Source organism: Mustela nigripes, chromosome X (genome assembly GCF_022355385.1).
Source record: "Mustela nigripes isolate SB6536 chromosome X, MUSNIG.SB6536, whole genome shotgun sequence".
In the NCBI taxonomy this organism is placed as follows: Eukaryota; Metazoa; Chordata; class Mammalia; order Carnivora; family Mustelidae; genus Mustela; species Mustela nigripes.
Genome location: NC_081575.1, coordinates 45,598,888 through 45,615,256, shown reverse-complemented (window position 1 = coordinate 45,615,256; position 16,369 = coordinate 45,598,888). Strand labels below are relative to the sequence as shown.

The 16,369-nt window shown below is 48.1% G+C and overlaps 1 protein-coding gene across 1 annotated transcript; it reads left to right on the top strand.

Moving 5' to 3' along the window:
• The first annotated feature begins 258 nt into the window (after positions 1-258).
• On the top strand, positions 259-13,822 carry DRP2 (dystrophin related protein 2). The gene is made up of 13 exons (XM_059386215.1): positions 259-411; positions 635-720; positions 1,046-1,156; positions 2,472-2,629; positions 2,966-3,132; positions 5,242-5,353; positions 6,516-6,652; positions 6,981-7,046; positions 7,297-7,362; positions 8,178-8,321; positions 9,966-10,203; positions 12,059-12,179; positions 12,498-13,822. Exons 1-13 carry the CDS (start codon positions 281-283, stop codon positions 12,620-12,622), a joined length of 1,662 nt encoding a protein of 553 aa, XP_059242198.1. The 5' UTR covers positions 259-280; the 3' UTR covers positions 12,623-13,822.
• The last annotated feature ends 2,547 nt before the right edge of the window (positions 13,823-16,369 follow it).

Sequence of the window (16,369 nt, the reverse complement as noted above, 5' to 3'; positions counted from 1 at the left end):
ATATACACATTTTGGGTTAATTTAGGGGGCCTTTTGCTGCCATCCCCCTTTTTTGGATAAGGGTCTCGGTGAAGGGCAATCTTGGATCTACTTACAAATGGTGGGTCTGGAGATCGAGTCAAATTTGGTGATGCTGGTGTGTTAACTTCTTGATTAGACTTGGGGGTTCTGCTCTTGGCTAATCTTTCCCTGTTAATTTTCCTCCCCAGTGGACCTGGTAACTTTAACCACAGCCCTGGAGATTTTCAATGAGCATGATCTGCAGGCCAGTGAGCATGTCATGGACGTGGTAGAGGTCATTCACTGCCTCACAGCCTTATATGAACGGCTAGAGGAGGAAAGAGGCATCCTGGTCAACGTGCCACTCTGTGTGGATATGAGTCTCAACTGGCTCCTCAATGTTTTTGATAGGTAAGGGCTGCTATCCCTGGAAGCCTCCAAGATGGAATCCAATGGGACCATTGGAGGTGGGCATGGTGAGAAGGGGTTGTTCCCACAGTGGACTTGGACTTAGCTCAGTGTGGGACATGGTTGGCACAGAGCCCTACTGGGATCAGCTCTGTGAGGGAAATTAATGTCAAGAAATTAACTTGTTCTGTGTATTCGTGTTCTCAGTCTCTTCTCTTTAACCTAGTGGTCGCAGTGGGAAGATGCGGGCATTGTCTTTCAAGACTGGCATTGCATGCCTGTGTGGCACGGAAGTGAAGGAAAAGTTACAGTGTGAGTACACCTCCACAGTCTGGAGTGGAATGGGTCAGAGGGAGAGGTGTAGTGGCTGGAGGAAGGGCGGAAATAAGCAGAAGGTAGGTCTTAGGACTCAGCAGAACATGACTCAGGCTACATTATAATGGTGGTCCAGGCTATTGCAAAAAATGCATGACAGCTGATGGCTAAGATGGGTCTAAGGCCTGCTGTTACTTCCAGTGTCACTCCAAGGGGGTTGGCTTCATCTGATCCAATGTAATTAGTTGACCAAGTTCTGAGTGGGCATACTGGGGTATCCAAGAGCCTGACTTTCTGGTGCCCTTCCCCTGTGGCCTATCAGGCTTAGCCCTCTCCCAGTCTGAAGGTCAAGCCATGTCACACATTCTACTGGAGACTTCCCCTGTGATTTCATGGGCGGGCACACTAATCCTCATCAGGATTATTATTGGAGGTAAATAGTATGTATGTCTGCAGTTTGTAACCTCTTTGGTTTCTAGTACTTTTCCTCTTCCCCTCCATCCCCTGTCTTCACTACAGCATTTTGTGCTTTTCTGTGCTAAGTGCGGTAAGCACAAGGTTCTATTAGACATGATCCTTGCCTCAAGTTGTTGACAGTCCAGAGGAGGCGATGGAAGTCCACAGAAAGCATTTTTGAAAGTGCTGATTAGAATAATCTGAATGGCAAAGGGTATGTGCTGTATCAGATCACAGAAGAGAGATGACAGGGGTCTGGGAAAGCTTTGTGGGGAAGGAGACAAAGCAAAGCAAGTTTGTAGCAATGACATTATTGATTTCTCCCAACATTCCTCTGAGAAAGACTGGACAGTGATTATTTCTCCTGGATTTACAAGCAAGGGAACTGCAGCAGAGAGAGGTTTCTAACTTACCAAAGGTCCTCCAAGCTAGTCAGTCATGGATCCAGAACTAATACTCAGGCTATCTGCCTTCTACTTCAGAGTATTTTCTAAGCCATAGATCATGTATGAGACAGACAAGAACCTTTGAAGGAGCTTTTCTAAGGTTGGGATCGGGCGGGAGTAGTTCTCACAGGGCAGATATAGCCCATATTCCAATATAAATACCATAGTCTTTTCCACAAACACTTAGAGGTAATTCTTAGATGATCATCTCTTTGCGGATTATTCATGCCAGTGTTTCTTTCCATTTGTGTGGAGAATTGAGTGCTTATGCAGTGTCAGACTCCATGAGCTACATGAACAGGAAAGGACTCATGTTCAGGCACCCTTAAGCCCCACATCTTGCTTCTTGAGAATCTGTTTTCCCAGCAGTGTCATATCTGTGTCTGGCATAGGTCTCAAATGCACCCTGCACTCTGTCTACATCTCTCCCTATGTTTATGATTCTCTTCTCTCTCTCTCTCTCTCTCTCTCTCTCTCTCTCTGCATCCATCTCTCCTTTTCTCTCTGAACTCAGAGAATGTTCATTTTAGAACTCATGGTCTTCTAGGAGGTCAGGGAGGGACCTTTACTTTCTTTTTTTTATTAATATATTTTTTTAATTTTTTATTTTTTATAAACATATATTTTTATCCCCAGGGGTACAGGTCTGTGAATCGCCAGGTTTACACACTTCACAGCACTCACCAAAGCACATACCAGGGAGGGACCTTTAACTATTCCAGTTTTGAAAGTCATTAGCTAAGTCAATGTGCTCTTTCCCTGTCTTTCTTTTCTGTTCCTTCTCCTTACACCATTCTCTGGCATTCATGCTTCGGGGTTGGCCATGACTTATGGTACGGCCAACAGACCTTTTCAGCCAAGTAGCCAACTCAGGCAGCCAGTGTGACCAGCGCCACCTCGGTGTCCTGCTCCATGAGGCCATTCAGGTGCCCCGTCAGCTGGGGGAAGTGGCAGCCTTTGGGGGCAGCAATGTGGAGCCCAGTGTCCGTAGTTGCTTCCGTTTTGTGAGTATGGAACTGGGGAGGGTTGATGAGAGGGAGGGTGGAAAGTAGGGAGGGAGAACTAAGAGCGAGGCTTCTGATATGAGATGAACTACTCAAATGTAAAAGAGTTTGTTCAGATGGAACAACAAAGCAGAGGGTTCTCTGGGCTTTTAAGGTCAGAGTCCTGCTTATGGGGGAGGGGCTTGCTAGCTCAACTAGGACAAGGCAGAAAGTGGATACCTCTGTAGAAAAGGCCATGGGCTAACCCAGGTCTTGCTGGTTCTCCTGCCCCTCTGTGAGCTGCCATTGTGGGGACAAGGGCCTCAGTCATTGCCATTGGGTTTCTTGTTTCCCTAGAGCACTGGGAAGCCAGTCATTGAAGCTTCACAGTTCCTAGAGTGGGTCAACTTGGAGCCCCAATCCATGGTGTGGCTGGCTGTTCTGCATCGGGTCACCATTGCTGAGCAAGTGAAGCATCAGACCAAATGCTCTATCTGTAGGCAGTGCCCCATCAAGGGCTTCAGGTAGGGAAGGCAACACCTGTGGACTGATAATAATAAAGAGACCATGTTACATATAGAATCATAGATTACGAAACAACATATTCCATAATTATATAATTACAGCTCATCCATGACACACCATTCTATATTGTTGTAATCCTTTCCACTGCAGAACGTTTGACATCTTAAAAAATCGGAAATGGTGAAATACTTCTTTTGTTTTCATCTGTCTTATGAAGTATTCCAGACCTACAAAAAGATGTACAGAAAAGTAAAAGGGGGTGGGATGGGGAAACAGCACTGAGAGGGAAGTCATTTGTTCATTGTGTCCCAGGGAATGTTAAGTATGCTGGCAAATGGTTCACAGCGGACTCCCCAGAAAGCAAGATAAACAAACAGAAACCCAAAGCTGATTTGTAGTATTTGCTAATTTCCATGGCATAAATCCTCCCACTGTGGCTGATGTCCAGCTACCCACAAGAGGTTGAGAAGAGATGCATAGTTGTATATTAGTTTTTTTTTAAAGACTATTTATTTATTTGTCAGAGAGAGAGAGAGTGCGAGTACAAGGAGAGGGAGTGGGAGAGGGAGAAGCAGACTCCCTGCTGAGCAATGAGCCTGATGTGGGGCTCAATCCCAGCACCCTGGGATCATGATGTGAGCTGAAGGCAAATGTTTAACTGACTGAGCCACCCAGATGCCCCAGGTTGTATACTATTGACAGCATTTCCACATTGCAGGTATGCTAGTGTTAGACTGAACCTCAAGAGTGTAGATAATAGAAAAATAATCAGGAGAAAAATAATCAGGATGTGATGAGTTCTGAGTATTTGTGACCTCTGGGGTATTTGTTACACTGGGGTATGCATCCACCAACAAGCTGAAGAAAGAAAGTGTGATCACAATACCTTTAAAGTTTCCCTAGTTATATTCCCCTCCTCCTCCCTCTACCCTGAATTTGGCTTTCATCATAAAATGCTCAAGTTTTCAACTTTTGAAAGCATGAAAGCATTCATTCTCTTTACAAGCTGCTTTTTATAAGCAAATGAGGCACGCAGGTGGTGTGTTACTTGCCCAAGTTCACACAGTTGGTGAGTGTAGATCCGGGACTAGATTTTGGATCCTCTGACTTCTTTAAGTCTAGGCGTTTCACCTTTCTGTACTACTTGGTCTGGGCAGTTCAGCCAGGCCTTGGACCTGGATCTGAAGGGCTAGTCAATATTCAGTAATAATAGGATTATTATTATATTTATTAATTTTTTTTTTTTTTAGACAGAGAGAACATGAGCAGTGGTAGGGGACAGGCAGAGGGAGGGGGAGAAAGAGAATCCTTAAGCAGGCTGTACGCCCAGAGTCAGCCTGACATGGGGCTCAATCTCACAATCTCAGGTCAGATCCTGACCTGAGCCAGAATCAAAAGTCGGACACTTAACTGACTGAGCCACCCAGGTACCCCGAGTTGTTATTATAAACAAGTTTTGGAAATAACTTAGCCAACTTTCCCAGGGCTGGTAGAATAAGATCCTTTGTCCTTTAAGTGTAACTTTTCCAACGTAGGTGATGATACCTGTGAGACGGGACCCTTCAGAGACTTCTTCTTTCAGAAAGCTATTTGAGGGGTGCCTGGGTGGCTCAGTTAGTTAAGAATCTGCTTTTGGCTCAGGTCATGATCTCGGGGTCCCGGAATCATGCCCCACATCAGGGTCCCTGCTCAGTGGAAAGCCTACTTCTCCCTCTCCCTCTGCCCCTCCCCCTGCTTGTGCTGGCTCTCTCTCTCTTTCTCAAATAAATAAATATAATCTTTTTTTTTTTTAAAAAAAGCTATTTGATATCATGAGCTCTTTACCCCTGCCCACTGCCTCCTTTTTGAAAAAAGATGGTGAAGCAATGCTGTTTCCCACACTTCCTGGGACTCTGAGCATGTAGATTTCATGGAGGCTTATGGTCTTTAGAATACAGCTAGTCATCTAGAGAGGACGCAGCCACTGTTATGTGTGGGAGGTTGAGCCCATTATGACTCCATGCCTTGCCTACTTCTAAAGTACGTGCATATATGTGGAAGTTAGAGAAATGGGGAGGTCACTAGGGTATGTTGAATTCTCTGTCATAACCACCTCTCGTCTCCCCAAGGTACCGGAGTCTGAAACAATTTAACGTGGACATCTGCCAGACATGCTTCTTGACAGGAAGGGCCAGCAAAGGCAACAAGCTTCACTACCCCATCATGGAGTATTACACCCCGGTACGGAGTCTCTTAGCGGAGCAGGAGGGGGAGGCAGCAATCAGGTTCTAGATCCTTGATCCACTTGGCGGAGCATGGGCTAAATATATTCTGCTCTCCTTTGGGGAACATTCTCCCAACAGTCCTGGTGATTCACCAGTTTGGGGAATTCCTGGCTATAGCGTCCCAGGACACTCATGGCAATTTAAATAGCATTTACTATTTTTGTGCTGAGCAAAGTCTCGGGAAAAAATAGAGAGAGCAAGGCAGTTCCAGGCAACTGGCCTTCCTTCCATTGCTCCCCTGCCTAGCTAGTTTCCTGCATTATTCCCATTACCTGGTCTTTACCTGCTACTTTGTTGTTTCTTCCATCCCTGCTCATCAATTCCAAAGTTTGTGCTCAAATCAATTACTTAGTCTCTTGGAGGTTTAAAAAAAAAAAGGAGTATATTCATTACCCGGGTCCCCAAATTCCACTTGGTTTTCATTGAAAACTGCACCCTTCATAGCCACCTGAGCCCAGGTTGGTCAGCATTTCAGACTCCACACACAGAATTTCTTCTCTGCTATGTTCCGGACCCATAGCTCCAAAGTTAGCTCCCTGAGTGGGCTCTACTCCCCAAACTCTTTTATCCCTTTCTGCCCCACAGATGCTCTCAAAGTCCCAATCTTTCAACATGGTTTCCCATAATCCATCTCTCCACATCGTCATCTCTTTTCCAGAGTGTGTTATCACAGGAACGTGTGTGACCCAGTGGGAGCAGGGGGCTTTTCCTTTATTTTTATTTTATTATCATTTCAAAATAAACATACAGAGAAACCTAGCTTGAGATGGCAGACTGATAATCCTCTATCTCCTCCTCATCTTCTACACCCCCAGGAATTATATCAAGATATTTTAGAAATTAACAAGTTTATACTTACTGTAAAAGATTCAAATTCTGTAGAGGTGTATAAAGTCAAAAACGAAAGTCTCACCCCCACCTCTCCAGTCTAACTTCTCAGAGGCAACCAGTGTTCACAGTTTGGTAGTATATCCTTTTCGGCCTTTCTCTGGGAGTGGGGTGTAGTAGACCTGAGTAAGAGTAGATGACCCGTCATGTTCCCTGCTCTAGGGGGCCTCCTCACTTCCCCAGAATCCCAAAGCCATTGGGATGAGTCCCTCTGCCCTATATCCCCCTAGACCACATCCAGCGAGAACATGAGGGACTTTGCCACAACCTTAAAGAACAAATTCCGCTCAAAGCATTATTTCAGCAAACACCCTCAGCGAGGTTATTTGCCTGTGCAGTCGGTACTGGAGGCTGATTACAGTGAGACGTGAGTACCAGGGGCTGGGGGGGTGGTGGGCGGCTGGGGGCCCTGCCGAGCTGGGATGGGTTGCCCTGTGTAGGGGCCAAGCCCCCTGGATGGGCTAGAGGGGTGTTCGAGGCAAACCCGACTAGCAACAGAGAAAGTCAACTTGGGCCTGACTAGGGAGCTGGCCCTAGAAATAGATTAGAATCCAGTCTCTATGTCCAGTTCCCATCAACTCTTACCCATCTGCCTAGTTCAGTGTTGGGGGTGGTGCTTAGAGAGGGTGGTGACAAGGAAACAGACAGCTCCGCTGCCCATTCCTTGGTCCTCTGAGTCCACGGCTTTCTTCTAGGCTGGCTTCTTCCCCGATGTTGCCACATGCTGACACACACTCCCGCATTGAGCATTTTGCCAGCAGGTACTGCCAGGTTTGGGGGAGGGAGATTTTAAAGAGTCTAAGGGGGAGGGGGTCTTCAGTGAGGGCAAAGAGAATGGAGTCAAGACCAGGGGGGTGTGCACGGTGGGATATGTGGCAGCCAGCGAGGCCCCACACTCAGAGGTGGTTGGGCAGCCCCTGAAGCTGATAATCCTGCTGTGGGATTTGAGTCCTTGAGATGAAAGCAGGCCCCACATCCTGCATTCCTTTCTGTTCCTGCCCTTCTTCTCAGGCTTGCTGAGATGGAAAGTCAAAATTGTTCCTTCTTTAATGACAGCCTGTCCCCAGATGACAGCATGTAAGTATTCACAGCTGCTTATTTGCCAGGAATAGTTCTCCTTGGGATCCCTCTTCTACTGTTTGGAAAGGATGTATCCTCAAGGGGAGGGACATGTGGTTGTTAGGGTCCTTGAGGCCCCAAGGAAGGAAGGCTGCTTTCTGGGCACAGTGTTTAGTAATAGAAGCCCTCTATCCACTGAGCTGCCATCTGCCCAGGTCCTTCCTCTTGCAAGAGCCTGTCCTTCCCTGCCTAACTCTGAAGGCAGAAGAATGTGCCCTCATCTAAAGTCGCAGAAATGAGCCATTATCTTCTGCTCAAAGCCCTGTCCAGTGCCACACCCCAGGGAGACACTGCGGACTGGACTGAAGTGTGACCAGAGAGATTCCCTGGTGCTATAGCTCAGAGAAGGGACCCTTATCCCTAGAGAGGTCTCTGGCAAGCTTAGAGGGCTTAGGAGCTACTACCCAATGGCTCAAGCTGGCCCTGATGGGAACTTAGGCAGTGAGTACCCTTGGGGGGTGAGGAAGTTAAAGAAGAAGTGGTGAGGGAACAGCACAGACTGGGAGGTGACTGGCCCATTGCTTCTGGCCCAGAAGCCCCAGTATCCTGAAAACACTCCCTCCTCTATCCTCAACCATGACCTCTGCCACCTTTAAGCACTTTCATCCCTCTTAAACCTGAATATATAGACTTTCCCTCTCTCTGTGACTTAGAAGTGAATCTTCCAGCCTATGTCTCCTGGGGCCTGAGCTGGGAGCTGAGAACTCATGCCCTGAGATGTTTTTTTGGTTCACTGCCTAGCCACTTCCGTTTCTCTCCCCATACCCACACAGAGATGAGGACCAGTACCTGCTGCGGCACTCCAGCCCCATTACAGACCGGGAGCCTGGCCTTGGACAGCAGGCCCCAGGCAGCATGGCCACAGAAAGCAAGGGGGAGCTAGAGAAGATCCTGGCACACTTGGAGGATGAGAACCGGTGGGTGTGGTGATGGCACAGATCTGTGTGGGTTGGAGAGTCAAACAGTTTAATTTCGAGTCTGGACACTTCCACATCCCACCTGTGTGGCCTTGAACAAGCGACTTCCATTTGGTGATTCTCCATTTCCTCACCTACAGAATAAGAATGATGGTAATAGGGTCCCTAGGATCCTACCTCCTAGCATCATTTGTGAATTTCAAATGAACTCAGGCATATAAATGGGCTAGCCAGTACCTGGCTTATTGTAAAGGTTCAATAAATGCTAGCTATTCTAATCATTATTTGAATCCTTTCAACCCAACCCAAATATTTTCAAGTACCCAGTAGATGCAAGTAGAGAGTGCAAACACAGAGAATACAGAAGAGTGAATGCATGTCTGTGCCCTCGAGGAACTTTCAGTGTTTGAAATGGAAAGAGGTACTTATCACTCACTGAAAGTAATAAAACAAGAGAAGGGTGACATTGCATGGAGTATTTGAGGACTGCAAGGGGGAAGGTGAAGATTACAAGGATGACATTAATCTCCACAAAGTACAGGTGTTAGTAGGGCCCTGTGTCAAAGGGTCCAAGCCACTTTGGGGGCATTTGCTAGAACCCAAAGTATTGCTCAGACCAGTGCGTCTCAAACATTAACATGCGTACAAGTCACTTAGGAAGCTGGGTAAAATGCAGATTTTGATTCACAGGTCTGGCATGGGGCCCAAGTTCTCCATTTTTAGCCAGCTCCCAAGGGATGCCCATGCTGCTGGCCCCCAGACTATCTGGAGTGACAAGTCCTTAGAACAGGGCTGCTCTGCCTAGTGTTTGCTACCGGTTCAAGACAAGATAAATACAGACATAGAATGTCAGCTTCTAGAAACTTGTATAGCAACTCGACATTGCCATGTCTTCCAGGCACCCAGTTAATGGACTTTTCATGGAATCAGGTATAGATCCGTTAGAGTGCTGTTGAACTTGTGTGGCAAGTTATGAATGACATGAGCTGTGTACTAGTCATAGCCATAGACATTTGGACCTCTTATTGGTCCACAGTGATTGAACGAACCCCCAACTACAGATAGTTTGAGAAACACTGCATTGGATCAGCAGTGGGTCGACCCAGGGAAGCACTGGGGAGAGAGCGATTCTGTTGCAAATCAAACACAATGTTCTGCAAAGTAGACCTTCTCTTTGGAATCTGTTTCTTGATGACTCAACAGGGGTGTTCAAAAGGGGGTCAAAGAGGAGGGTAAGTGGACAGAAGAGGCAAGATGGGTGATCTCTTGTTTGGCTTCCACTGGAATCTAAAAATCTAAAAATGGAGTAGGTGAGTCAGTGGCCCTAATGCCTAACTTATTTGCACACTATGTTTCTACACAATTTGAAGGTCGGAATTAATCCCCGAAGCAGCACATCAAAGCCCTGCGATATTTGTTAAATGAAATGTCAGTTCTCTCTGCTCTGAGGCCCAAGGATGGCAAAGGAAATGACGTGCATGCTGGAGAAGAATGGATGTGGCCATGCACAACTGAACACAGCTGGGTTGGGGGGGGGGGCTGGGTCAGCAAAGGGGCTGCTCAGCACTCAGTATAAAGGGACATCTTGGAGCTGGACAGTCAGTACTTTGTCAGGGCCCAAGGTCATGGCTCTCTCCTTGGCAGAATTCTCCAGGGAGAGCTGAAGCGCTTGAAGTGGCAGCACGAGGAGGCTGCTGAGGCCCCCACCCTGGCTGAGGGCTCTGCAGAGGTAGCACAGGACCCCCGCAATGAGGAGCTGCTGGCTGAGGCCCGGATCCTCCGGCAGCACAAGAGCCGCCTGGAGACACGCATGCAGATCCTAGAGGATCACAATAAGCAACTGGAGTCCCAGCTGCAGCGCTTAAGGGAACTGCTCCTGCAGGTGAGCCTGGGTGAGGTGGGGAGTAGGGACTAGAGTTGCCCATCCCCCCACCAATTCCAGAGACATGGGGAACTGGGGGTGGTGCCACAAGCAGAGGAACAGTTGGTTCCTCCTTGGTGGTGGCTATTGGATGACTTTCTGAAGAGAACTGGGCTGACGACTGACTGACTGATTGCCAATGATTAGGGAAGGCGGAGGAAGGAAGAGGCTGGTGTGCACTTTGCCAGGTCTGAGCGCTCAATTCCCCACAACCCGCTGGAATCTGGTATCAAAGGAATAAAGCCCAAATAATCATCCAAAACCTTGATTTCGCTGCTGTGATGTTTGCTGGAGAGGAGAAGGTTTGGGCGTGCTGGGTGAGAGAAAGATGTTGGCCAGGAAGGGGGCTCTTTGTTCCTATTGGTTGCTTTCCTCTTGGAGAGCTCATATATGTGACCTAGTGTAGCTCTAGAGCCCTGGGTATGAATGTGGCTCAGCCATTCTGTGACTGCCAGTTGTTAGGAAATTTACTTGGCCTCACTTACCCCCAGTTCTCTCATCTGTAAAACGGGGATAACTTCCCAACTTTGTGGAATTGCAAATGAAAATGAGATAATGTATTTAAAGAATTTAGCATGATGCTAGGATTGTAGTGAATGCTTTGTAAATGTTACCTATTACAGATGACCCTTGAACAACACAGGTTTGGACTGCGTGGGTCCAGTTATATGCAGATTTTTAAAAGATTTTATTTATTTGAGAGAGAGAGAGAGCATTACATACACACACACATGAGTGCCCGTGTGTGAGGGGGGAGGGGCAGGGACAGAGGGAGAAGCAGGCTCCCCACTGAGCAGGAGCCCAATGTGGGGATGTGGGGCTGGATCCCAGGACCTAAGGATCGTGACCTGAGCCAAAGGCAGATGCTTCACTGACTGAGCCACCCAGGTGCCCCTATATGTGGATTTTTTACTGTAGAGTACTATAAATGCATTTTCCCTCCCTTATGATTTTCTTTTTATTTTTCTTTTTTTTTAATAGAGGGAAAGAGAGGGAGAGGGGCAGACAGAGAGGGAGAGAGAGTCTTAAGAGGGAGCCCGACTTGGGGCCCGATCTTACAACCCCGAGATCATGACCTGAACCGAAACCAAGAGTCAGACACTCAACCATTTGAGCACCCGGACACCCTCTTATGATTTTCTTAATAACATTTTTTTTCTCTAGCTGACTTTATTGTAAGAATCTAGCATATAATGCATACAAACTGTATGTTTGTTTAGTGTTTATGTTATCAGTAAGGCTTCTGGTCAACAGTAGGCTATTAGTAAAGTTTTGGGGGAGTCAAAACTATATGTGGATTTTTGACTGCACAGAGGTGGAGGTCAGTACCCCTAACCCTTACATTTTTCAAGGGCCAACTGTATTATCACTATATGTGCCAAGTAATACCACCCCATGCCTCTCCCCTGGACCTTCCAAGGGATAGCCTCTAGATGAATTCCTGGAGGTCTTAACATATATTATATCATGAACTGAGGATCAGGTATGCAACTCTCTATTTTCAGCGAGAGCCAAGTTCTAACTAGTTTCCTTATAGCTGAGATGACAGCAAGAGACCTTTAGGTACAGTGTCATCCTTTTAAGAACTGGGAGCCTTTGACCTATGTTGTTGAAGGAAGAAGGTAACTGGTAACCAAATATTCCAAAAAGTTTCTTCAGAGGGGAAGCCACTGTTTGGGACACTACCAGAAACTTCTTCAAGTCCCAGGGCAAAGGGATGGGCATGAGGTCTTTAAAACCACTTCTAAGTTCAGGAGTCTGTTAAAGTAAGGTCAGAAAAGCAAAGCCACTCAAGTCATGCATTCCCTCTTGCTAGCCACCCACCGAATCAGATGGCAATGGCTCTGCAGGTTCGTCCCTAGCTTCCTCTCCGCAGCAGTCAGAAAGCAGTCACCCCCAGGAGAAAGGACAGACCACTCCAGATACTGAGGCTGCAGGTAAGTTCCCTTGGCCCCGCCCATCCCCTTCCTCCATGGCTTCATTCTGCCCCAGATCTGCCCAAGGTCCTGCCAGGGCTGGGACTGGTTTCTCCTCATGGCTCTGAGCTTAGCATCACGGATCATGGGCTTACTGACCACTGCATTTGTTTGCTTATTACACGCATGTATACTGAGCACCTCCTATGTGCTAGGCGCTGTGCTGAGAAGACTCAAATGCTGTAGCGTTGTCCATCAGTGCGCAGCCTCCCACCTCAGCCCCTTGCCCTCAGCAGGAACTCTCTAGTTCTCTCCACAAATCTCTCTTTTCCAACTTAGATGATGTGGGGTCAAAGAGCCAAGATGTCAGCCTGTGCTTGGAGGACATCATGGAGAAGCTCCGCCATGCCTTCCCCAGCGTGCGAAGTTCTGACATGACTGCCAACACCCTGTTGGCCTCTTGAGGGAGCCAGATCCCCATCCTATAATCCATAGCCCTCTCCAGTTCTGGTCCAAGTCTTCCTTCAGCCTTCACCCAACCCTTCCAGCCCACATTCCTCAGCCAGAGTTAACTGAGCTCTGGGTAGGAGCAGGGATCTGCTCGTATGTGAGGAGGATGCTTCAGGGCTGGGGGAGGGAGAGGCATGGTTCCTCCAACTCTAGAAATGTGCCCTTTAATCCTCAAGTTTGAGACCAATCCCTTACATATGTTTCTGTTGCATCCATGCAAGTGGCACTTGAAGGCCATTCAGATGGGGAGCAGAGAAGCTGTCTTGCAGAGCTAAGCAGTGCCCATTAGCACCTTTCCCGTCTCCATAGCATTATGGACATAAGGAAGCCTCACGACCCCAGGGTTCCAGCATTATGAATCTCCAGGGGTTAGCCCTCCTCTCTTCCCAACTCAGGGAGGCAGAAGGGTATCCCCCAAGACACCTCCCCCCAAAAAAATGCCCCTGAAAATGTTCAGGCAGCATGTGACATATAACTTTACTCTGATGGCATCTTTCTGGCCATCCTGATGCTACCTAGATGTTGTTTCCCCTCCAAATATCTTCAGTTCTTTCTGCCTCAGGCGCTGACAGACGTTCCTCAAGGGTTGTGGGTGGGGGAAGAGTTCATTCAGATTCTTACTTACTGTACCTTTGGGAACATTAAAGACATACTTATGAGCTTAGTGTTTTCCCCAATCCTCCTCCTTCCTGAAGACCTCAGCATCCTGAGACACCAGCTGAGTAGCTCTGGGAATCTAGCTGAAGCCACCCTTAGCTCTTCTGGGTCTGTCCTTAGAGCCCTGGAGTAGGGGCAGCAGCTTGCTGGGCAAGGGGGTCTTGCTCTCCTTGGGTGAGGAAGGGGAAGCCACTACTAGCCTGGAGGAGTGTGACTGCCCCACACCCTTGCAGGCTGGGACCCTTCTTTCTTTCAGGTAGAATCAGCTGAGGTGGCTGATTGTCCCTGGCCAATCATAAGGCAGATGCAAGTGGCGACCTGAAACAGGGGTCCCTTCCTAGGAGCCGCTGGCCACAAATCAGGAAGCTGGCCACTTTCCACCCAAACAATAGCAAGGCCTTCCTTTGCATAAAACTGGTCTTTCTAACTCTGGAAGCTGAACCCGATCCTCCAAGTAAACTAACTCTTCTTGGGCTACAGATACCATAATCCCTTTATCCAGAAACTCATTCAGAGTAGATAGCAGGGGATGGGGGTGGGTGGGGGAGTGGGCTTGGAAAATTTGCACAGAGTCGGAGCCCACTTAGGCAGCTTTCTACAAAAGGAGCTTTATAACCTAGAGCCCTGCGATTTACTTAATTTGCCTAGGTTTATATACATACGTATCTATCCTGCAGATCTACTGTACATCAGTACCCCCTGGCCTCACTCACATTAAATTCTAAAGCTCTTAAAGGATTAATGTTCTGCCTTGCTCTTTGTTAGCCCCAGCCTCTGGCTGGACGGAGAGATGCATCCTGGCTGCTCCCCTAGGATGTCTCTCCAGTCATGTTTGGGGTGAGCTGTCCTCAAGACCAAAGCCACAGAAGCCTGTGGCCACAGTGGAATCTAACAGGAAGAGTCACTCTGTTCTCTTCACTCCTTCCAAATCTTGTTCCCTCGAGACCTGGGCCTTGGATGACTATTCCTGGGTTTCCCCTAAACAATGGTTCAGTTGCCTAGAGCATCTACTCATCCCATGCAGACAAGAAGGAACAGATCGGCTCTTGTTGGCCTTTGCGAGGCTACAACCCAGAGAACACCCTCCAGCCCCTTCTAGTTCTTAAGTCTGGCTCAGGGTCTTAAAGAAAGCAGTGGCTACCACCAAGGTCAGGAGGGTGTGAGATAGTTGGAGTGCTCTGTTATAATCAAGTAGTGGGCCAGTGGTTAGAACTATTAGGAAGTTAGATTTATCTGCTGCAGGGGAAGGGGGGCATCAGCTTGGGTCCAGAAGCCTAGGATTGCTTCATTTCTAGAATGGCCAGGGAGCACTAAGCCATAGGTCTGGGGTATCAGACCTAGTCAGACGTCTGCCTTAGTGCTCATGAAGACTCTGGATGGGAGGACTGAGTATCTGTATGTATGGTGAACAGGTAGTAGGCAGGCATCAGACACAGAGCATGGGCATCTGTCCAAGGCAGGGGTGGGGGAGGACAGGGGTGGAAGGAGGTTATATTTGTAGGGGCCTAGTTTGTGGGCAAGAAAGGGATAGAAGAAATTTGCTATAGGCCAGAGAGCTCAGGGTCTTTGAGGCATATCCTGCCTAAGCCTTAGGAGGGCAGATGTTACAAAACAATCTTTTACCAGGGAAGTTCTAGAAAACCTTTTCCATAACCCCCACTCAGCCAAGAGATCTTGGGCTGCTGAGGGCCTGTGGCAACTGCAGTGGGCTAGGCATGGTAGGGAAGATGTAGATCTTGCTATGTAGGATTTGTGCTGTAGGTGAACTGAAGCAGCAGAGTAAGAGTTGAATTCTCACTAATGGGGCCGCTGATACTTTGTGTGTGGTCCTGTGTGTACCAGAGGTGAGTATGTCACTCAAGGGTCCAGTGACAGTCACTGCAGCATTGTGTGGGCCATTTGCCCATGGTGAGGTAAAGAGATCCTTGGGCGCCATGAATCCAAATGAGGGTGAGATTTACTGAGGTATGTTGCATGTTGTGAGGCATCTGTCATGTAGTTTGTCTCCTGGAGGTATTTTTTGTGATGTTGCATTAATTTAGGGCCTTGTGCAGGAGCAGGAGTAGAGGGGGTTTCCAGGGAGGCAGCCTAAAGAAAACCTCTGACTTGTGAGATCAGCATCAGTATGAAGGAATGTGAGTGTTTGGGGTGGTTGCCAAGTAGTATCAGGGAACAGTTAGGTTTGAGAGATGATTGACTCTCGACAGAATTTGACAGAGGCCAAAATGCCATTCTGAGGGGGCTCTGCTCCGAGAGCAGAGTAGGGTCATGTTGACTGGGAACTTGTCAGAAAAGGCTGACTGGCAGAATATCAAGCTGTCTGTTGTATGGTTCTCTGAGGAGGGCCCTACCAGGCAAGACACATGCCCTTTCCTCCAGGATGGCAAGGCTGAGATCAAGGTTCTCAAGTGCCCATTTCCTTCAAGGCCCAAACTTTGGAAATACATCCCTGTAGAGAAACCTGTTTTGAGTTTCTTGGGCTCCAGGAACTGGGCTGGCAGGCCATGGTAATGAGACACCCTGAGGTCAGGCAGAGACCCGTGCTGGGAGATCCCCCCCCCCCCCCAGATTCATTTTCAGGAATACCTGTGCTGCCCGAGGGGTGTGTTTGGGACCTGGGCTCCACATCCAGCTTCATGCCAGAACATTCCTTGAACATGCATTCTCAATGGCTGACTTGTGTCCTCTGACACCATTTCAAGCCAAGAATCCCATTAAAGTTCCCTTGACATGGGTGACAGCTAGTCAGGAAAGCAAGCTGCCTTAAGATAAACCATCCTGGGGGAGACACTGGGGGTCCTGCCCTAGGGTTGTGGAGACTTATGCTCAGCAGGGCAGCTCTATCTCTAGGCTTCTCTGCCAAAATCTGGCCCTGGGAACAAAGGAATACTTAAGATCCTTACTCTTTTAACACTACTGGCTGTGGGAGAGGGAAAGGTTCAAGGACAGGGCTCAGCTCCCAGCCTCCATCTCCTCCCACAGCTGCTGCATTGGGGGGGGGGGGCTGCTGAATGTCCTTGCTGTCCCCAGGGCAGTATTGAGGC